Here is a 22,412-nt window from a genome sequence, read left to right as displayed (position 1 = left end):
TCCAGTTAGAATTTACACCTAAGCTTCTTAAAGTATAAGCTAACGGCCATTTCCTTTGTTTAGTTTTTTTTTTTGTCTGGCAAAAATGTATGCAATCCAGTTATATATAGGAGATAGACGGTAAATTCATTGGTACTTTATTTTCATTGCTAAAAAAAATAGTCGAAAGTCTGACTCAGTTGAATACATTTTTTTTTCTTAAATGACAAGAAATAATATGACAAAGACAAGAAACAGACCAGCTTTTTCTCTCAAATATGCCGGTATAGTGTTTTTGATTATACAAGAATACTGAAGTAAGACCTACTTAACCAAAACTTTATACAGCATCGATGTCAAGGTTCTGCTTGTGTTTATTTTTTAAGTTTCTTTGTATTCTGTGTATTTGTACCAATCCTGAGTTGTTTAGGTACCCTCTGTTGCCCCTTTTTGTTTTCCTTTTCCCTTGGCTTGTTTTTTTTTTTGGCTTTTCCTTATCCTCCTACCAGCAGGAGGCCCCATTAGTGAGGGGCCAGCTAGTTGCCACACAATTGCACTCAAATCTTGTAGTTTGATAAACACGATTTTTCCCCTGCGCTGCAGTAAACTAATTCCGCATTGCACAAGGTGCAAACAGATTTAGTCTTGTCAAGGTTTCCATTGGGAAGCTTCTTAGAAATATATTTTCTCTCAAGCAAACCTGGCCTCTTCATAGCTGCATCGATATCAGCATGTCACGTTCAATGTGGTAATTTCACAGTACGCCACACAGGTTGGAATACTGATTTGTTCTCACTCCCAGATATACATGTATGCCAGATATACATCAGCGCTAAAATACCAAGGAGAAAGTCATCATAGCTTACTTAGTATAAGCCCAGCTCCCAACCCAACTTTGAGAATACATTAATGAAGATATTTTTTTTGTATCGCCTGATAAGAGTCTGGCGTTAATGAAGCTCGTTAATGGCCCACCACAATCTATTTTTTTTTTTTTTTTTTTTACGGCAATAGTGGCTAATTTTTTTTGACAGTAGGCTGAGAAGAAAGGGGGTATGAGAGAGAGGCAAAGGTCAGATTTCAACCTTGGTCGGCTGCAGACCAGGCAGGACTCTAAGGCCTTTGTACATGGGTTGTGCACCACTAAAGCATGTTCAGCCCACCACTATTTAAAACCTATTTGAAGTAAATATATAATGGCTGGTTACCTGCAAATAAGACTCTGAGAACAACTCTAAGCCCAAAAAAACTAACTTAATTATTTTTAACAGTATTCGGATTAGTTTTATATATTCCATATAATCTACATGCACATTTGTAGATAGACTGGCAGTTAGCCCATTCTTGAATGGCCACAAAAATCTGTTTAGTCAGGGGAAGATAATCTGCTTCATTCACTACACAATTAGGACATAAGAGCTTCTGTATGTTAGTAACCCAGCATAACATGAGTTGGACGTTTATTCCAGAAGGGTTAGACCTAAGGAGAATCCAGGATACAGAACAGAGAATCTGTAAAAGGAAGCATACTAAACCGCCAGAGGTTCCCTGAAGAACAGAGGAATGAGGAACATCAGACCTTTTTATATTTGAGAAAAAGAAATGCTGTTCATTAAAAAAAAACATTGTCGGAAAAGACAGAATACCACTACCAGGTTTAGTTAGGTGTAAATTTAAATTAACATGTACATTATCTTTCAAAACTGCAAAGCATATATTGTCAATTATGTGGCTGCTAGAAGTCAGATTGGCCAGAGGTCTACGGTCAGGTGTGGAGTTCCATCCTCCTAGGCATAATTGTGGGTCTTGCTCTGGTCATTTCCTGTTTTTTGGCTCTCCTTTCGTGCTCTCCTTTGGCTTCTTTCCTATGGCTTTGATGTCTTGTCCACCTGGGGTTGCAGATGCCTGGCATTAGGTGGGGGTCTGGGATGTTGGAGGGTTTGGCCCCGTCCTTGTGGGGGGGTTGGCTAACTGCTGTGGCTATATGGTAGGTGGGATACAATCAATCTGCCCAGATGCATCTCAGCTTGTTGTGTGGGTCTGCCTTACTGCCTTCCCTGACCCTGCATGCATCCTATGCCTGCAGTAAGGTGGGGGGACGCTGGGGGATGTTTAGCACATGGGCTTGGGTGGCTTGCATGCCGTACTTGGCCTAGGGAGGTGGAATATTTGGTTTGGGTTGTCTAGCAGCCATGGGTATGAGAGGACCATATGGATTACTGGCTGTGACAGAAGCAGACATTCAGAAAGAATCGGAGATTTTAAAAAAAGGTAACGGTTAACTAGCTCAACATGTGGCCCCTTCAATGAAGACACAGCCAGGCTGACAAACTCAGAGCGTGTTCCTATGTTAGAGGATGAAAGAGAACACATAGAGATCTACACTGAAAAACAGGCTAAGCTTCAACATCTAAACAGAGATGTTAATGACAGAAGCAGAGCTGATATTTCTCTCCAGGTTGGTGTCAAAGCCACGCGGGGAAAGACCAGATAAAGCTAATATGATGAGAAAAAGCAGAGAGAGCCTAAATCCAAAAGGTTCTTTGAAGTACTTGTTTGGTAATCAGAAATTAAATTAAATCAAAACATTTTTTTTCCTTTTCATTTTTCTGCAGCAATGGAGAAGTCAGAGCAAAACGTTCATGAAGAGAAAAAATAGCTCATGACAAAAGAAAAAAAGTATGTGGCTAAGAAAAAGTTCACCCTTGAGAAGGATTTCAGAAAGAGAATCTAGGATCGGAGAAGTACTAAAAGAAAAAACAGGAAATAGAGAGCAATGTAGTGGGAAAAAAAAAACAGCTTAAAGAAATTGAGACAGATGTTATTTCACTGTTGAGACAGAAATAATTTAACTTGGATAGTTTTCTACTTCATGTACAATAGCAGCCATTAAAAATGGCCTTTCCCAGTCAAACGCCAGTTGAATGGCAACCCATTTCCGGCCACTGAAGTGACCCCCTCCTTCTCTTGTGCTTGCATATTTTTTTACTCTGACTCCACCCTTTTACTGAATTATAGTGTTTGACCAGGGATGACACCTAGATCTTACTGTCCACAAATCATGACAAAAATATTTTAGTACTATCATTGATGTTTAAAAAGAAATTGTAGGGGACCAGCCAAGGGCCCATCAAGGAAAGAGGGGAAATCTTGAATGGCTACCACTGTAGGCAAATTAGCTCGTTAACAGGTTTTAAATAGGTAGACCTTATTTTCATATATATGAATACATATGGATGTCTTTCAATGAAGAACTATTAAATATAGAACTTTTCTAAGGTCAAACATTTTAGATAATTTATCGTATGGTTCAGAAACATTGAAGAAGGAACTAGGGTTGAAAGATAAATGGCTAAAAATATTCTCCTTTTCAGTTTCCAGCCACAGTCTGTTGCCTGAACCTGAAAAAAAAAATTACTAATATCAGGAGGTGTGTTGTTTTTTACTGGCTTTTGATATAACCTTCCATGTACTGAAATGTTATTACTGAAATATTTTAAGTGTAAGATAAGGAAACATGCATCAGGTAGTAAGATTTATAATAATTATGAGCATAGCTGCCTTTTGTTTTTATTTATTAGTAAAATTCTTTTTTTTCCTGATAAGCCCATTACCCATAAAGAAATGTGTAATTGATGTAAGAAGGAGCATATATATTTTTCTGAAACCTTAACAATAACCGTTATAGGTGTTTAGGTCATTAAAATATCCTTGTATTGATCAATGTTGAAGAAGTTATGATGAAAATTATATGACATACAAAATCTGGTGGAAATGTTAAAATTTTTTAATAGAATATATATTATTTCTATATTTTTGGCAACTAATTTTAAAGCATGTTTGATCATATTTTACATCTGTTGATCACGAAGGTTACTTCATTCCAGTCTCACAGACGTTCTCACTTCAATAATCAGACTTCATCCTCTCCTGACAAACATGGGTTGGTGCTTTTAATCGTTCCTTCCACCTATGATGAGAAACGATGACCATCAGTCAGAAGCGAATTCACTTTGGGTTTGTCTCAGTTTTCTATTCGTTTTCTGTTTGCCCTTTGTGGAGTTTCACAGTGACTTACTTTGCCTCGCTTCTTCTGCTTTTATTTTTAAAATACAAAAATCATCTGCGAGGTGAAACTGATGCAGAAGTTGCATCTCATGTGGTGGCTGCAGCAATTTCTGTATATTTGTGTGCTTTATTGAACCTGACTTGCACTTTTGACAAAATAAACATGCATGAGAGAAGCGATGTGGTTTTGTTTTGTGGTTTAAAACTAAGAAGATAAATTTACATCCATCTGTTTCTCAGACTTAGCCTGGGTGCCAGTCAGAACTTAGTCCCGCCCACAAGGTTTGAGTTCGGGGAAGTTCGGTCTGGCTCTGCTCCATAGTAGCACGAGTATTAAAGCCCACTGTCAGGCGATCCAATCAAATTGTCAGGGCGGACTTTATACGATGATGGACAGATGATCAAGAGTAACGTAATCAACCACGTGACCAAAGCGCGCTAGTTTGGGTGAGTAGATTCTGCTATTAGGTCTGTTCTAGAAGATATCGACAGCAAATTAATTTTAAAAGAGGAACAGAGAAACGCGAAACTGCACGCTTTGATTTTTGTGGACAACAACTATGCCTCGCTTAACATACGTCACGCACTCCGTTGCTCTTATTGGTTGTAGGTCTATCCAATTGAGTGCAGAGGCATTTTTTTTTCCTGGTTCGTTCGAAACACGCCCCATAATCACAGCTCTATGGAGCAGTATCAGACTCATATTCTGACTAGAATTGAGTAGGACTACGTCAGGCTATCTCAGACTTGTATCTAAAAACAGTTTAGTTTATTCTGCTAAGGTTTGAATAGGGATGGGAATCGAAAACCAGTTCCTGTTCAGAACCGGTTCCGTATTTTCCGATTCCATGGCATCGTTTGGCAGCTCGCTGAATGATTCTTTTTTCGATTCCCGCAGCACCAGAGCCTAGAGCGCCGGCTCTGGGGAGCACGACTTACGTCACGATTTTTACGTAAGTTACGCAACTTCCGCAAGTTACGCAAGTTACGCAAGTTGGAAGAACTATTCGAGGAGGAAGACAGCGAGCTGCGGTCACTTTGTGAATCAAAGCCCCGTCTTTCCTTAGCCCAGAGGGTAGATCAGGAAATCCAGCTCTATAAAAGCTTGCCCTCCATCCCCTGCAGGGATAGCGCCACACTGTGGTGGTGGAACAAGCAAGATACGCTGCCCTTGCTATCTGGACTGGCTGAAAACTACCTCTGTGTGCAGGCTTCCTCCACCCCATCTGAGAGGGTGTTCTCCACGGCTGGAGACACCTTAAGCCCTGAAAGATCCCGTATCCTTCCAGAAAAAGCAGATATGCTCATCTTTCTGCAAAAGAACTGTTAATTTTCCCTACTACTGTTTTATAATTAGTATTTTTTGTTATTTAAAATAGGTTATTATCCCATCATTTGTTATTAGACATTGTTGGTTATTAAGTTTGTTCTTGTATTCATTTTTCATTTAAACACAGATGTTACTCCAGTTTCACATTTCCTGTGGACATCTTGATCTTGTTGAGTTTGTAAGATTGTGCAATAGTTAAGTAAACAAAGTTGATTCTGATAATCAAACTGTTTGTTCTCCTTTTTCCCCCAAATTGGAATCGAAAAAAGAATCGATAAAGAATCGAATCGTTTCATAGAATCGAAAAGGGAATCGGAATCGTGAAAATCTTTTCAATTCCCAACCCTAGGTTTGAAATTGAATTTAGTCTTTTTACATGATAACAGATAACATAAAATGGTAAAAGTTATCACTGTAGAGTGTTTAGATAAATTGACATAATTTTTAGTTGATGATTTGACTCAAAAACATCCACAAAGAACAAATCTTTCACACAGAGAGTTCTGCATATTACCATAAAAGAAAAAAAAATAATAAAAAAAAGTGTAAGATTTTTCCTTACTTGTTTTGGCTTGCTGAGAATCTTGTGTCCTTTGACCAAAAAAGAAAAAGTTTGATCCTGAAGTTTAACAAGGGAAGAGACCATACAAATATTACTAAATAAAAGCTTTTAAAGTAGATTTCAAATACCCTAATTCGAAGGAAGGTGTATTTTCCATGAAGACAGGAAACAATTCCAGAGACACAACTTCTTTCACAGGAATGATTGAGGGTGATTGAACTATGAGGACCGGAGACGCTGGCTGCCGTTGACAAGCTACAAAATTAAAGATTTTTCCCTGAGGAAGGATGGCGCATCAGATGGCGATGTTTAAATAACTGAGAAGAACAAGTAATAAGGAATGGAGGATTAAGAAATGGGGGATGAAGGGATGAGGGCATGAAGGGATATAGGGTAAATAAAAAATGCCAGTAAAAATCCTGATTTTCTTGCTGTGAGTGTAAGTATAAAGACACTTACGTACCAAGGAGCAATAGTTGACAACATTAACCAGTTTCAGAAATTAAACAGTGACACTCCATACTCCTTTAAGTTAATTAAGCAGCTCCAGTAAAATAACTACAAAACAGAGAGCCAACTACAAGTTACTGTAAACCAACCCAGTGTTTTTTATATGTTTGCTGATATAGCTCTAGAAACTGATTTCCTTGAAGTTTGAAAACAGCTTGAAAAATTATTGGTAATTTTGATTACACATTTCCACTTCATGTCAATATTCTGAAGACATCATGATTAAAAATATATATATATTTATCACATAGTCATACTGAGGTTAGACTGTTAGTCATTGTGATTTTGGTTGATCTACATATGTGCTTTTTTTATGCATGTAAGCTTGTAATCTTTATTTAACCGGGTATATCTTATTGACATACCAAATCCGTTTGACAAGATAAACCTGGGCAAATGTTTGATTTTGTAAGGCAGACAAGACAAGTTATTCAAAAATATACATATTAGGCTTACTTTAACAAATAGTTTGATAACAATAGTGAAGTTAAATAAAGTTTACTGAGAGTTTAATATCTTGTACTTTTTATCAGAATTTAAATCTTTCAAATTAATGGAAAGAGGATCATGATGAAATCTGAATTTAGCACATTGCTCACACAGTGGCATTTATTGAGGCCAACTAACACTGACTGTACAGGGCCCCTATTTTGCCACTACACACCTGGTTGGAAGTCTAACTTAAAGACGTGCTGCCCTTTCTTTAAGAATTCAAATTATTTTTGTCCCTCAATTATGAGGATCTTATCAATACCTTTTATCTTGTAGAGAATTACTCCAATCACCGCAGACAACAAGGCCAGTAACGCAACTTTAACAGCATACTCCAGAACATCAGTTTTAGACTGCTCACATTCCACAGTGTAGCGATCTTCAATTGGTGCTAAGAACACAGATCCAAATATTTCCCTATAAGCATTGTGTGAGCATAAAAATCTTAAAAAAAAAGAAAAATACATTTACTAACCTGTCAGGGGTCTATAAACAGACAGCCAGCTTTCAGGAGATTCTCCAGCTGAAGAGATGCTGCACTTGTACAATCCTTCATCTGCCTTTGTGACATTTTGGATGGTCATGTTGTTGGTATAGCAGGTCATGAGATGCAGACCATTTCTGTAAAAATCTCTTATGTGATTCAACTCAGTTTTCAGTTTAGCTTTCAGTGCAGTTTCTTTATGGATACAAGGAAGGGTCACATCTGATCCTTCCACCACAGGTTGGGTTGGAGTGCCCAGGATCACCAAACCAGCTGAAAAATTTAAATACATGGTCATGTTTTTTTGTTTTGTTTTTTGATGGTTTGGTTGCTTTTTATGTACTCTATAACTGCAGGCACAAGGAGTTAACTTTATATTCTTGGTGATCATTTAATTAATTTGAAAAACAACACCCCATATCAGTAGGGTCTCAATAGCCACTCAGGGATTTGGGATTGAAGTCCTTCAACCGAGCAGTAGGGCCAAGGACACAACAGGTACAATTTTATATTTTGTTTTACTTTTTTTTTTCTTTTACCAACCAAATGTCTACACTAAATTAAGAGCTAAATTAATGAGAGAATTAGACATACCTGTAACAGAAATGTTGACCGCACTGCTCCTTTCTCCAGCATCGTTTTCACACCAATATTCTCCACTGTGTCTTTCCAGGGCAGGTTTAAGTGTGCAGGAAGGTTTCGGTGAGCTGCAGGGATCTGAGGAATTTGTTGGTCTGACTTTGTGGAACTCCTTCATTACTCTCCAAGCCTTAACAGCATTTATCATCTTACATTTTATAGTTATAGACTCATACTCAAAAAACTGAAGTCTCTCTGGAAAAATATGAGGAAAAGCATAATCTAAACAGGAAATAATGAGAAAATTATTAGTTATTGAAAATAATAATTCTAAATATTGAATTTTTACTTTTTTTTATTGTTCTGCAACTTTTTAGTTGAATTGTTGAAAATAGTATGCAATTCAAGTAAATTCATAAAATTTAAAGTTTTACTTTCAATAGCTACACAATACTGTTATTAAAAAAGCTCACCAGCTCTCTGAGCAGTACAGCCATGTTTAGTTTGTACAATCAGCAGGACATACATGTTTACCACTGCAAAGACATTATAAATAAATAAACATCTGATCACTATATGCCGACAGAGACAAAGTAACTGCTTTTTAAAATTTCTACTTACAAATGCCAAAAGATGTAGCCTTCATGTCTGATGCTTAGTAATGACTGTCAAGTGTATCACGCTGTCATCTAAGTAAAATGTTGGTCAACACTTCCTCTTCCTGTCTGGATTATTTTAGGGGCTGGTGAAGGTAGAGGTTGAATTTATATTTCTAGAAAACAGCAAGAGCCCTGCTTTGACAAAAACTGACACGATACCATAAATAACCCCTCAGTCCCTCCAAAGATATTGCCATTAAATGTTAAATGGCCTGTACTTATATCCGGCTTTTTCAAGTTGACTTGACCAAAGTGCATTATACTATAATCAGTCATTCATGCACACGTTCACAAACTGATGGTGGCAAGCCCCATAGTAGCCCCAGGTGCCCTGGGGCTCACTGACAAAAGCGAGGTCTTAACCAAAAGTTTCAAACACATGCACCACCAGCCAAACATCAATAGCGAATGTGGGTTTCTTGCTCGAGAACAAATTTTGATTGCAGATGTTGGGATCAAATGTCGCTGATGTAACCGGAACTACTCCCCTCTGAAGGCACAATCCACCAGCCCAGCTTTTAAAACCAACAACTTCCTGTTCAACTTTCTGTTGCCAGCAGCCCACAGCTGCTTAAAGGAGAAGTTCGGTTTTTTACACTTTAAGCCCATTTTCTGTAGTGTCCAGGATGAAATCGAATGAAGGACACCAAAATTTTGACAATTGGTCCTGTCTCTGCTTTTTGGCTCATTTAGAATCAACCCCTGGCTGCTTTAGAATGGCTAGCATAGAGCATGTCCGATAATGTCCTTAAAACAACCTTAAACGTTCTTTTTTTTAAATATGCTACTCACCGTGTCGTCAGCGCTGTTCAATGACGTTCCATAAAAAGTTTCGTGAAGAAAAAACGTTCCTGTAGTGTTTTATTTAGCATTTTGTAAATCCCATTGAGTTCTGTAGGAATAGTCAATATTCCGCTGCCACCGGAAACGGAAATGGGGCCTGTTTACACAGTTGTAGTCTTTTCGCTTCACTCTGTGTACTCCGACGTCGAGAATCAAGAATCCACCTTTCGTATTCCATTTTCAGAGTTTTGTAAAGTGTTTAACAGAGACGTTAGCACCTCGACGTCGGAGTACGCAGAGTGAAGCGAAAAGACTACAACTGTGTAAACAGGCCCCATTTCCGTTTCCGGTGGCAGCGGAATATTGACTATTCCTACAGAACTCAATGGGATTTACAAAATGCTAAATAAAACACTACAGGAACGTTTTTTCTTCACGAAACTTTTTTTGGAACGTCATTGAACAGCGCTGACGACACGGTGAGTAGCATATTTTTAAAAAAGAACGTTTAAGGTTGTTTTAAGGACATTATCGGACATGCTCTATGCAAGCCATTCTAACGCAGCCAGGGGTTGATTCTAAATGAGCCAAAAAGCAGAGACAGGAGCAATTGTCAAAATTTTGGTGTCCTTCATTCGATTTCATCCTGGACACTACAGAAAATGGGCTTAAAGTGTAAAAAACCGAACTTCTCCTTTAAGGCTAGACTCTAAGCACTTTCAAGCGGAAGGCTGCACTAAAGTAGTAACCAAATCCCTTCAGAGAGGTCTGTGCTTGCTGAACCATGTCAGACTACCCTTCCTACGATTCAGAAGGAGCTGAACATGGTGTTTTTGTTCTTCATTCTGTGATTTAAACGGAATTGAATGCAGTGTTTTCTGAAACCGGCTGCAGCAGAGCAGAGGAGAGATAAACCAGCTCTAGTAACCTAAATTTAACCGCTAGAAGGAGCAACAACGGGGCCCTAATTGTTGTTCCCCCAAAGAGCTTTTAGAAGCTGCCGATCTGTGACTGGTCCTACCTGAGAAGGAAACTTTGAGGAGCCTTGAGGAGCTGCTATATGACTTGACTCTTATTATTGCATCTCATTAAGAGCTGCTGTTGGATGAACAGCAGTTCCGAACAGACTGGTGCGCAATAAGTGCTCTGCCTAGGTGAACTAGATAGTGTTGGGATCTGGAGATTCTCCACCTTCTCCAGCAGAGTGCGCTGTGGATCTCCTGGGCTGGAGCCCTCCAGCACAGCTGACGTTCATCAGCCCATCAGGAGACCTGCCTATATAAGCAGCTGCCAGACCTTCCTTCAACGCTGCAGTGTTGACCAAGTTTGGAAATCTGTCCTTCATGTGAAGCTCTGGAAGAGCTTAGCCTGTTACCTGCCTGCCTGCCCTAGAGAGCCAAACCTGAAGATCTCACTCTGGAATCCACCAGCTGCTCTCTGGGAAAGAGCTTATCACTCAAACCAAGGTCTGACACTAACAGTCAGAAGCTAGACGCTGCAGCTGCTGAGCACTCTGCTGAACCAACAGTTTCTGGACCCAACCTGTTCCCTCTCTCAGAGAAGAAAGCCTGAACCTTGTCAAGGTATTTTCAGAAATATCAGAAAACTCAACAACTCATCAGTAAATCTGGCTAATCAAACTATTCGTCTCTGCAGACGTCTGAGAATCCTGCCCGGACCTGTTTCCAGAATCCAGTTCATGTTTACTTGTACAAACCTTTAAATAAACTCTGTTTGAACTTTTAACCAGTCTCCAGTGGTGTCCTGCATGTGGGTTTATATCCTAAACCAATCATGACAGATAGTTGTGTTTGTGTTTAATTGAAATAGGCTTTCTGATTCAACTGCTGATGATTTTAAGAGCTGTAAATGAAGTATGATGCTCACTGAACAGACTGAACTAGCAGCGTGGGCCTGAAGAAACTGCATGGGGGACATGTTCCCAGCATTTTTTCAAACATCCGTTTTGGTCACCTGCATGTTTTATTTTCCAAAAACAATGTTACTGTACAGTACACAGCTAATCATAAAGTACTACGACCTAGCGAAAAACCGCAGCTCAAGCTGAAGCCCGTTTAAACTGCCCACAATCTCCTGATTGGCCCATCGCTATCACCGCTTTCACTCCTGAGAAGCTCACTTTACAAACATCTAAATTTCGTCCATGCATCATCCATGCATGAGAAGCTGGCCAATAGAGCTAATACTAGATAAGGCTAACAAACTGGCGCCGAAGTGCTGACAACGGTTCCTTTTTAAGTCGTCACTAAACACATAACACCTGTGCTCAGCACCTGCCCGCTCGTCAGCAGCCTCCTCAGGAGAGAGGGGGAGAAAGCCGGGCTTAGCTGGCCAGACATGACCACAGCACCCTGACAATGTTACACATCAGTTCAAACAACAACACTACTGTAGAGTTTGTACTAAGTACATTGGCTGTTCACAATCTCTGGAAGAAATACTCAAATGTGTGTCATTCTCCAGTATTACGACAGTAAAAGCTCGTATACAGGAAGGACATTTCTTTATTCACATGCTAGATATTCTTGAGAATCAGGGTATGCATTATCCACTTTATGTTTTTGTGCTGATGCCAGTACAAAGCATGTATTAAAGGACATATGTGATGGCACCTTATATCAGACCTTGAAAAATAACAATAAAGAGGATTTCCTGTCCCTTACATTCAACTGTTATTGTTTACCAGTTTTTCAGTCCTCCAAAAGCCTCCAAGAGCCCCTAGCAGCACTGGATTTTGTACTACAGCTTGTCAGTTCTGAAAGGCATACTTCCATGGAGGTTTCATCTTTCATTGACCATTACTGATAGAGGGCGTAAGCATTCTGTTGGAGTTGTTGGGATCCAGAGGTTTGTCAACTTTTCTCCACTAAAGGGAGCCTGAGACCTTCTTCCTGAGGGCATGAGTCAACGTCAGTACACCTGTTCTCCATCATCTAATTTGGAGGCATATAAATGGAGAAGGATGCTGACACTTCTCTGCCAGAGTGTTGCCAGTAACGGTACCGGCTTACTTTGAGCTGCTTTAACCTGGATCAGTTCCCTGATTCTGAATCCCCTTGTCTCTGTGTTTTCAGCTACTGTACTCTGATCCTGAATTATCTGGAGATCAACCAACCCTCAAGACAGAACCCTCCCTTCTGAAGTCTTACCTGTCCGCCCTCCGCCGGCGCCTCTGACCTCAGCCCTCAACCTGCCAACCGGCCTGTAGACCCTCAAAGTCCTCCCCCCGGTGCAAAACACCCCGGAACACATATAAATCCCAAACTTCCGCCAAACAGCAAGTTTCCTGGATCCTGACTAAAAATTTCTGTCCTCCCTTAGTTTCCGCCTGAGTTCAGCCAGACGAACCAAGGATTCCGTTTCTCTTTGTTTGAATTAATTGTCAATAAATCTGACTATTGTATTTCCTGTCTCTAGAGTGTTTTCTGCATGTGGGTTAGGAGACTCGACCCCAACATGACAGATTAAATGCTGAGCTAATAAATCATGCACATGACAAATTATTGTACTTATTTGGAGCCTCCCTTAGCCTACGGGTGGGGGGACGGGTTCTGACTGTTGTCTGTGCTTACGGGCCGAACAACAGTTCAGATTACCCACCCTTCTTGGAGTCCTTAGAGGGGGTACTGGAGGGTGCCCCTCTTGGGGACTCCCTTGTTCTGCTGGGAGACTTCAACGCTCACGTGGGCAATGACAGTGAGACCTGGAGGGGCGTGGTTGGGAGGAATGGCTGCCCTAATCTGAACTCGAGTGGTGTTCTGTTGTTGGACTTCTGTGCTCGTCATGGATTGTCCATAACGAACACCATGTTCAAGCATAAGGGTGTCCATATGTGCACATGGCACCAGGACACCCTAGGCCGCAGTTCGATGATCGACTTTATCATTGTTTCATCGGACTTGCGGCCGTATGTCTTGGACACTCGGGTGAAGAGAGGTGCTGAGCTTTCCACTGACCACTACCTGGTGGTGAGTTGGCTCCGGTGGTGGGGGAGGATGCCGGTCAGACCTGGCAGGCCCAAACGTGTTGTGAGGGTCTGCTGGGAACGTCTGGCGGAGTCCCATCTCTGGCAGAACTTCAAACACATCCCGGGGGAGGTGGGGGACATTGATTCTGAGTGGACCATGTTCCATTCCTCCATTGTCGAGGCGGCTTATCTGAGCTGCGGCCGCAAGGAGGAGTTTGGAGAGGCCACGGAGAAAGACTTCCGCACGGCTCCCAATTAATTCTGGTCCGCCATCCGGCGTCTCAGGAGGGGGAAGCGGTACAGCACCAACACTGTTTATAGTGGGGATGGTGTGCTGCTGACCTCGACTCGGGACATTGTGGGTCAGTGGGCGGAATACTTCGAAGACCTCCTCAATCCCACCAACATGTCTTCCATTGAGGAAGCTGGGCCTGGGGACTCTGGACTGGGCTCTCCAATCTCTGTGGGCAAGGTCGCCGAGGTGGTTAAAAAGCTCCTCGGCGGCAGGGCCCCGGGGTTGGATGAGATCCGCCCAGAGTTCCTCAAGGTCCTGGATGTTGTAGGGTTGTGTTGGCTGACGCGACTCTTCAACATTGCATGGACATCGGGGGCAGTCCCCCTGGATTGGCAGACTGGGGTGGTGGTCCCCCTATTCAAAAAGGGGGACCGGAGGGTGTGCTCCAATTACAGGGGAGTCACACTCTTAAGCCTCCCCAGCAAGGTCTATTCGGGGGTGCTGGAGAGGAGGGTCCGTCGGATAGTCGAACCTCGGATTCAGGAAGAGCAGTGTGGTTTCCGTCCTGGTCGTGGAATGCTGGACCAGCTCTTCACCCTCAGCAGGGTCCTGGAGGGTGCATGGGAGTTTGCCCAACCAGTCTACATGTGCTTTGTGGACTTGGAGAAGGTGTTCGACCGTGTCCCTCGGGGGGCCCTGTGGGGGGTTCTCCGGGAGTACGAGGTGCCGGGCCCTTTGATACGGGCTGTCAGGTCCCTGTATGACCGGTGTCAGAGTCTGGTCTGCATTGCCGGCAGTAAGTCGGGTTCGTTTCCGGTGAGAGTTGGACTCCGCCAGGGCTGCCCTTTGTCACCAATTCTGTTCATTACACTCATGGACAGAATTTCTAGGCACAGCCAAGATGTTGAGGGGATCCATTTTGGTGGCCTTAGGATTGCGTCTCTGCTTTTTGCAGATGATGTGGTCCTATTGGCTTCATCAGGTCATGATCTGCAGCTCTCGCTGGATCGGTTCGCAGCTGAGTGTGAAGCGGCCGGGATGGGGATCAGTGCCTCCAAATCCGAGGCCATGGTCTTGAGCTGGAAAAGGGTAGAGTGCCTTCTCTGGGTCAGGGTGGGTGTCCTGCCCCAAGTGGAGGAGTTTAAGTATCTTGGGATCTTGTTTATGAATGAGGGAAGAAGGGAGCGGGAGATCGACAGGCGGATTGGTGCAGCGTCCGCCGTGAAGCGGGCGCTGTACTGGTCCGTCGTGGTGAAGAGAGAGCTGAGTCAAAAAGTGAAGCTCTCGATTTACCGGTCGATCTACGTTCCTACCCTTATCTATGATCATGAACTCTGGGTCATGACCGAAAGAACGAGTTTGCGGATACAAGCGGCCGAAATGGGTTTCCTCCGTAGGGTGGCTGGGCGAGAGGGAAGTCTGGGCCTCCCTTCTTAAGCTGCTGCCCCCGCGACCCGACCCCGGATAAGCGGAGGAAGATGGAAGGATGGATGGATGGATGGATGGATTTGGAGCTGTGTAGTCACTATATGGAAAAGAGGATATTACTACAAGTATTACTAAATGTGAATTGACTGTAAATGATGTTGTCATACCTACAGCAAAACAAAACAAAGAAACAACTTAGTTATGTTTTTGAAGGATGGAAGTATTTTTACAATTACATTTCATTGAGAAAATTGAGCCGTGTTTATATGCCATAGGAAATTATGACTTTGCACATGGCAAAAGTTGGACAGTGGTTCTATGAATTGAACTCAACATAGCTACATGTTAAATGTCCACTTTCCCACATGCTTTCACAAAGCTCCAGTCAGCTGGAAGTCAGCCAGTTAAAGATCTGCAACTGGAATCGCACCAAACAGGAAAAAGAAAGTCGAGAAGATTAAGTTTGTCAAATTAAAATATGGTAACAACAGATGAGAACTACAAATTAGAGCATAATTCCTATATATTCTCCCAAAATAAGACATTTTATTTAAATTATTGGATGAAAACTATTGGTAGTTCAACAAACCAGGAAGCAATTAATTCTCTCTCTATCTCTTAGCAACTACTTTACTATGGAGTTCATTGACATTTGAGGAGGTCCTCTTCCTGGTTGCACTAAGGAGGTAGGGGTGAACCACACCTCTGCCTTTACGGTCGATTTATCTGAGACTTTGCCCTTTGCAGTTTATAAAAAAACGAAGGAGACATGACAGAGCTGAACAGGTAGGCTTATTTTCTCTGATGTAACTTTCTTGCTTTATTTTCCATATTTACAGTTTATATCTATGTATGTATTTCAAAACCCATAATTAAAATCTACAATAATTGTAAATTGATCTAAATCTGTTTTGTTTTACCCTAATTCATTCTTACACCAACAGTATATTATTTTTTGTGCTCCCCACCGCAAGTTAGAACTAAGAAAGCAAAACTTCCGTTCAGTTGCCTGAACTGAACTTTTGAAGCTTAAACAAATCTGATGTTACAGTTCATGGAAAGGCACTTGCTGAACTGTTTAAAATTTTAAATGATCAAATTATCCCTTTAAGATTTATTTGTTTTTTCATGTATTTAGTTAGGTTAGCTGTTTTGTTCAGGAAAACTTTTATCCCTTCTGTTTATCATTTTTATTATTTCTGATTTTATGTGATTTTATTTGTGCTAAGTTTCTGTTGTCTTTCTCTATTTGATTGTTATGTTGTTCTTGCTTCTTTTACGTATTGCTTTTATGTATGTTTCAGTTTAATGTGAGATGGACTTTACATTAAGGTGACTTGATTAATCATAGTAGGAAGTAAACCTGCCTTGTTAGTACTGTTAGTACTGTACAAAATATATTGCTAATAAACAAGCTTTTTTTCCACTTTACATGTTAACTAAATAAACAGTATTATGTTCAAGAAATGTTTTTGACTCCTATCTTTAAATACACAATATAAACATTTTACTTCTCTGCCTTTTTTTTTTCTTTACTGTTCTCACAGATTTTTGTCTTCAAGATGGTCCATATGCTGCAAAGATTATCTTTGAAACTTTTGTTTAAAGAGGTTGTAATCGCTGAATTCATGTTTGGCTTCTTTCTTTTGACCCACCCAAGCGAAGGTAACTTTTAAACAGAAATACAACAGAAAGACTACCTTATTACAAAAATAAATATTAGTAATTATTAGCTACCAAATGGACAATGGATAAAATGTATTAATGGCCATTCAATTAGACATGTATTGTTGAAATCTCTTTCAACTGTGACAAAGAAATATATTTTTTCATAAAAATAAAACATGTTTTAATTTCCAGGTTGGTCGCTGCAGAAAAGTCAGCCTCAGCTGGTTACAGCCATGGTTGGTGAGGATGTTGTGTTGCCGTGTCACCTGGAGGCTCCCCTGAACACTGATGAGTTAGCAGTGGAGTGGGGGAGACTTGACCTAAATCCCAGATTTGTGCATCTGTGGTTCGACGGGAGTGAATATAAAGATGACCAAAACATCGCCTACAAAGGAAGAACATCGCTGTTTACGGAGAGACTGAAAGATGGAGACGTTTCACTGAGACTGAGTGGTGTGAAACACTCTGACAATGGTAGATTCAGATGCTACGATCCGAAAGAGATTGAAGAATATTTTGTTGACCTTTTTATTGGTAAGTAAATGCAATATATAACAGAAACCTCATAAAACTATTGTCTTTTAGCACAGCTTGATCAGCAATCTATCATCTCATATAAATTTGTAATCAGAGTACTGCTGGTTGTCAATGTGGTAAAGCAACCCAGTCCTGGTTTACAAAGAATAGACAAAGGTCTTCTTAAATGATCATAGGCCTAAATATATATATAAAAAAATATATATATTAACAATAACCTTTTCCCGATTTTTAAAAAATTGAGACATCCTGGTTGATATTATAAATCATTTTCAGAGTTGCCTAAGTTGTTTAAATGCAGCCAAGGTTTGTTTTCATCAAGTGGTCAGTCTGATATGTAGCTTATGTAGGCTGACCAGATGTGGGTTTCTGAAAAGGAAGAAATGTTTTTTGTTTATGTTTTGTTTGTTTTTTTTTTGGGGGGGGGGTGTTAGTGATGGCTGCTGGGCCGCTGACTGGACCGGACCTCATTAAAGAACCATGAGCCACCTGTCTTTAGTCGGAGGAGGAGGGCTGGGGCATGGTAAGGCAGGCGGGGGGAAGCATGGGGCCACACGTGTCCAGGCTACCATTACAGGGTCAGGTTCAACTGGGAGACCAGTCCAGAGCTGATGGCTCTATTCGAGTGCCTGCTGTGTTTCATCTACGTGCTGCACTGTAGTTGACCAAAATCCTGGACGATTTTGAAATCCCCCCCGGACATTTTTTTAGGTCTAAAAAGTAGGACATGTCCAGGAAAAAGAGGATGTCTGGTCCCCCCACTTTCATGGTTTGAACTCTAGGTTAAGTAATGGATGGATGAACTAGAATGGGTTTTGCACAAACCTTTACCAATACCAGCATTTAATACAGCTCATGTATGCCTTTAATAGACATTTTTAGATATTTTGAGCAAATTCTAACAAAGCAGGACTTTTCCTGTGAAGGAAACAATTCCATTGTCTGAGCAGGATTTTACTATTCTTGCACTCCAAATATTTGTATTCCAAAAATATATAAATATACAAATAATATATAAAATATTCTCTCGAATTTATCCTCATCTCCATCAAATGTTTCTGCACTCAGATTTAATGCTTCATGTATGGATATTTTCTCCTGAAGCGCTTCGCGAGCCATTCAAAACACAGGCTGACAAGATCAGTGACTGTCTTACTGGTTGCACTAAGGAGGTAGATCAGTGACTGTCCTTACTCATTGAGAGGTTTTACTCCATATCAGCTCTGTTGTTAGTCGTGTGAATTTCTTTTTATTTATTTTGTATTTAGAGCCTGTTTAAATCATATTCAGTAAACTCATATGTAACATTTATCAATGTTAATGTTTTGTTTACATGAACAAAGACAAGTATAGCAACGTAAACATCATTCTTTACTGCCATGCTCTGCTAACATTTAAGACAATGCTAGTCCAAGCAGCTATCTTCCTTCAAAGTATTTCGGCTTCCTGTGTCACCGTTGCTCTTTGAAATGTTGCCTATTGTCGTCAATGGAATTGTCCGAACTCTCTTACCTAGATGCCCATGGCCTTTCCTACTTGCAAACTCTTATTTGCTTTCTCCGATTGGAGCGTTATTATTTCCAGGCAACCATTCTATTCAATAAAATGAATAGCATGTTTCAGTAGCTTATTTCCTTGTGTCAATTTGTAACTACTATAGCCCTACCTCAAAGTGTAAATGAAACAGTAAGCCAAATTAGCCTGAATTACAAGAATGTCTCTTGCTATTATCAGTAATTATATAACTAAAGTAAAAAATATAAACATATAAAACAAAAAACAAAACATAGTCTATATCATTTTTGGCAAGGGCGCCGCCATCTTATAGTGGTGACCTCAGGGTAATTGGTTCGGTAGTTAGCAGCTGAATACATTAGTAATACCAGCTTTACCTCACAACCGTAAAACATTCAAGACATTGGGTGTGATGGAAGATGAAGCTGAAAGGACATTAAAGCATCTAAATCTCATTGCTTATTCTTTTGAGCCCATTCAGCGCGTGACTCAAGCCATAATAAGAAGAGAAGAGGCAGATTTAGAGCCAGTGTTCTGACTATCTGTGCTACCCCACGATACCTTGTGGCAATGTGCATGTGCAGACTGAAAGCACATCACAGGTGACTAGTAGTTACCTATATCTGAATGCGCTATGGTAGGCAAATCTGAAATCAGTGTTTCAGGATAAATGGGCTGACAATGCTACCTGTAGGTGCTGTTCACCAAAACCCATGTTGGTGGACTCCCTGTACATTACCATTCTTCGCACATTTAGTTTGCTGTGCTGAGTGGTGGATGTTTTGGAGACGAGTACAAAAACAGATATTTGATGGATATTTGATGGAGATGGTTACATTAATAAATAATTGTGAAATAAATACTTAAATTGAATAAAAAATGCTGCCTGTGATATTTTAAAATAACTGATTGCAAGTCAAATTCCCAGCTCATGATTTAAAAAAAAGCCTGGATAACCTCTTATAAGTCTCTGGTTTCAACCCTGCATCTTCGCAAGCCATGTCTGTCCCACACTACTGGATCCTCTTATCTCCCCTAGGTGGTTCTCGGCCTCTTCAGCAGTAAACTCACATTAAAAAACTGCAGTGCATCTACAGTATTCTCCTGGTTATTTCCCCTGGTGCTTCCCCATTGGCCCACCTTATTCATCCTTTATTCTTTCTGTTCAATAAATATTATTTTAAGGTTGCTGTGTCCCCTGGTAATACTTCCTACATGTGATTCAAAACACCTGGGTTACTAGAGCAGGTTAACAATGCTTAAGGCAGTGGGGAAAAAAGACTAACCCAAAGTTAGTTATTGTAATGTGAAAAAGCAGGCAGCCAGGTACCAGAAGGATTAGACGAAGTTTGGTATCAGCCTGTAGGGATGTAGGTCCAATCCACTGACGATGATTGGCAAACTAATTATTTTTGTTAAAAAAGGTAATAATGAAATAATAATAATCTGTAGTTCTCCCCTGGCTAACTATTTGACAGACCTGACGTGGGTTGCAGGCTGTGCATATTTAGCCAGCCTTTTTGAAAAACTAAACAGCTCAAACTTTTCTCTATAAGCCCAAACACAAATGTTTATTCCTTCTGATAAGGTCACAGCATTTAAGAGAAAGCTGAAGTAGTTGTAGAAGTAAGCTGTGTGAGTGGATGGGGAAGGGTTGAAATGTTCCTAGAGCTGGAGGACTTTTTGTGGAGTTACGAAATAAATATTCAAACTATGAAACGTATGAGGGTAAATGACTGAATATAATGTAAAGCCCTTTGGTCAAGTCAGACCATTTACCATTTTAAATTTTAGCACATACTGATATCGTTTTATTTTAAATAATTAAAAGTTTGCTGTATCTGTTTACATTTTAACAGCAAAATGATGTGAATGTTGTGAACAATATCAGTCTGTTTGGAAAGTTAGCCTCTTGATGCTGCTTCATATTTTTCAAAATAAGTCCCAGTGTTTTTCAGAATAAAATGATACAGGAACTAATAGATGTAGTGAGTTAAAGCTTGTCTGATTATGTAAACGCAACAAATATTTACATTGACCAGGCATTGGGGGTGGGGTGGGGTCATGGATAGCAGTGCATGTTAATATTCGGGTTCACGACTCAAACAGGTTGAGAACCACTGACCCAGAGCACACTTGGCACACACATTTTCCAGACATAAAAATCTTTCATTTTTTATTATTTTCTTTATTGGATCTTATCTGATCACACTGCAGTGGACTTAAGAACTTTGTTCTGATTCATGCAAGAGATACAATTTCTGGGTTGCCAGCTTTAACCATCATGTGTCCTTTTATTCTATTTCCTGAGAAATGATGGATATTTATTTTATGCCAAATAAAGAAAACACCAACATAACATTTTTAACAACTCAAAATGAAGTTTTTAGAACCAGTAGTCAACGGATGGTGGTGCTGATTATCATTGAACAGCTGTTCTTATGTCTACATCTTGCTAGATGTTTAAGAACAAAAAAATATCCACTGGACTTGGTTTCCAAGATTTGAAATTCAAATCTTGGAAACCAAGTCTAGTAGATATTTTTTGAATTTTTACGGAAAAATTACTTATTAAGTTGCATGTCTGTATGAGGTGCTGTTTAAATTATGAGCATATTCAAATTTAAACTTTACATCAGGGTAGAAAATAAAACATGATAGTTGTCACTTTTTAAATGAAAAATCTCGACAGAGTCTTCATCCCTGTTCCCTGTATTCCAGGTTCAGTCTCCTCACCCAGTATCAGTTTAGCAGGACTGGACAACAGCAGCCTTGGAGTGATGTTAGACTGCAGCTCTGCGGGCTGGTATCCAGAGCCTGAGATTATATGGCTGGACGGGGAAGGAAAGATCATGTTTGCTGGAGCTACAGAGAAAACCAAAGGTCTTGACGGTCTCTACACTATCAGCAGCAGAGTGACTGTGGAAAAGAGACACAACAACAACATCACTTGCAAAGTCCAACAGAAAGACATCAACCAGACCAGAGAGAAACACATTTATATTCAAGGTAAACATACAATATATGACTGCATGTCATAAAAACATGCAGTCATTTTTCATTAAAGTTTTCTTCCTATCTGGTTTTCAGATTATGCCTTTGGAGTCCGGTTTCCTTGCATTATGCCTCTTCCTCTCTCTTTAAATGCAGTTTTGGGTCTCAGTCTTTTTCTGCTATTTATTATTTTCATCCGGAAATGGCGACAAACTAAAATCTGTAAGTTCAATTGATTTTAAATATTTTGTAATATTAGCAGGAGTTTAATAAGTTTATTCTTTTTTTGTTCCTGCAGCATTGAATATGCTACAAGACGAACTGAATGAACAAAAACAGCAGCTTATGACAGAAGACAAAGAGTATGTAGCTCAGAAAATGTCAGACCTAGAAGAGGACTTAAGAAAAATATACCATGATCAGAGAATCGTTGATCAGCAGATTAAGGCATTAATGATGATGTCAGAGGAACTGAAGCAGCTGAAAGAACAAGTGACTGATCAGAGACAGGATGCAGCGAAAATAGTTGAGGAGAATGAAATAAAGCTCAAGGCTATTCATAATGAAGTATTTAACCAGAGAGAGAACAAGACAAAAAAGA

General features: G+C 40.2%; 2 protein-coding genes across 2 annotated transcripts in view; one reads left to right on the top strand and one right to left on the bottom strand.

The window, feature by feature from the left end:
* LOC119781282 (butyrophilin subfamily 2 member A1-like) overlaps positions 1-21,973 on the top strand; it is a gene marked incomplete at its 3' end in the record, with an annotated part of 35,734 nt that extends 13,761 nt beyond the window's left edge. The window contains exons 4-6 of the mRNA XM_038281696.1: positions 16,975-17,299; positions 21,539-21,826; positions 21,908-21,973. Coding sequence (XP_038137624.1) covers positions 16,975-17,299; positions 21,539-21,826; positions 21,908-21,973 — 679 coding nt within the window. The remainder of the gene's footprint in view (positions 1-16,974; positions 17,300-21,538; positions 21,827-21,907) is intronic.
* Positions 3,798-8,272, bottom strand: LOC119781287. The gene is made up of 4 exons (XM_038281709.1): positions 8,020-8,272; positions 7,417-7,698; positions 7,204-7,332; positions 3,798-3,949 (listed from the first exon to the last, which is right to left on the bottom strand). Exons 1-4 carry the CDS (start codon positions 8,210-8,212, stop codon positions 3,933-3,935), a joined length of 621 nt encoding a protein of 206 aa, XP_038137637.1. The 5' UTR covers positions 8,213-8,272; the 3' UTR covers positions 3,798-3,932.
* Positions 21,974-22,412: the final 439 nt, after the last annotated feature.

The sequence above is a fragment of the Cyprinodon tularosa genome, unplaced genomic scaffold (genome assembly GCF_016077235.1).
Source record: "Cyprinodon tularosa strain WSP-4 unplaced genomic scaffold, ASM1607723v1 ctg1035, whole genome shotgun sequence".
Taxonomy (NCBI): domain Eukaryota; kingdom Metazoa; phylum Chordata; class Actinopteri; order Cyprinodontiformes; family Cyprinodontidae; genus Cyprinodon; species Cyprinodon tularosa.
Note: the sequence above shows the minus strand (reverse complement) of the source record. Positions and strands in the feature narration are given on the sequence as shown.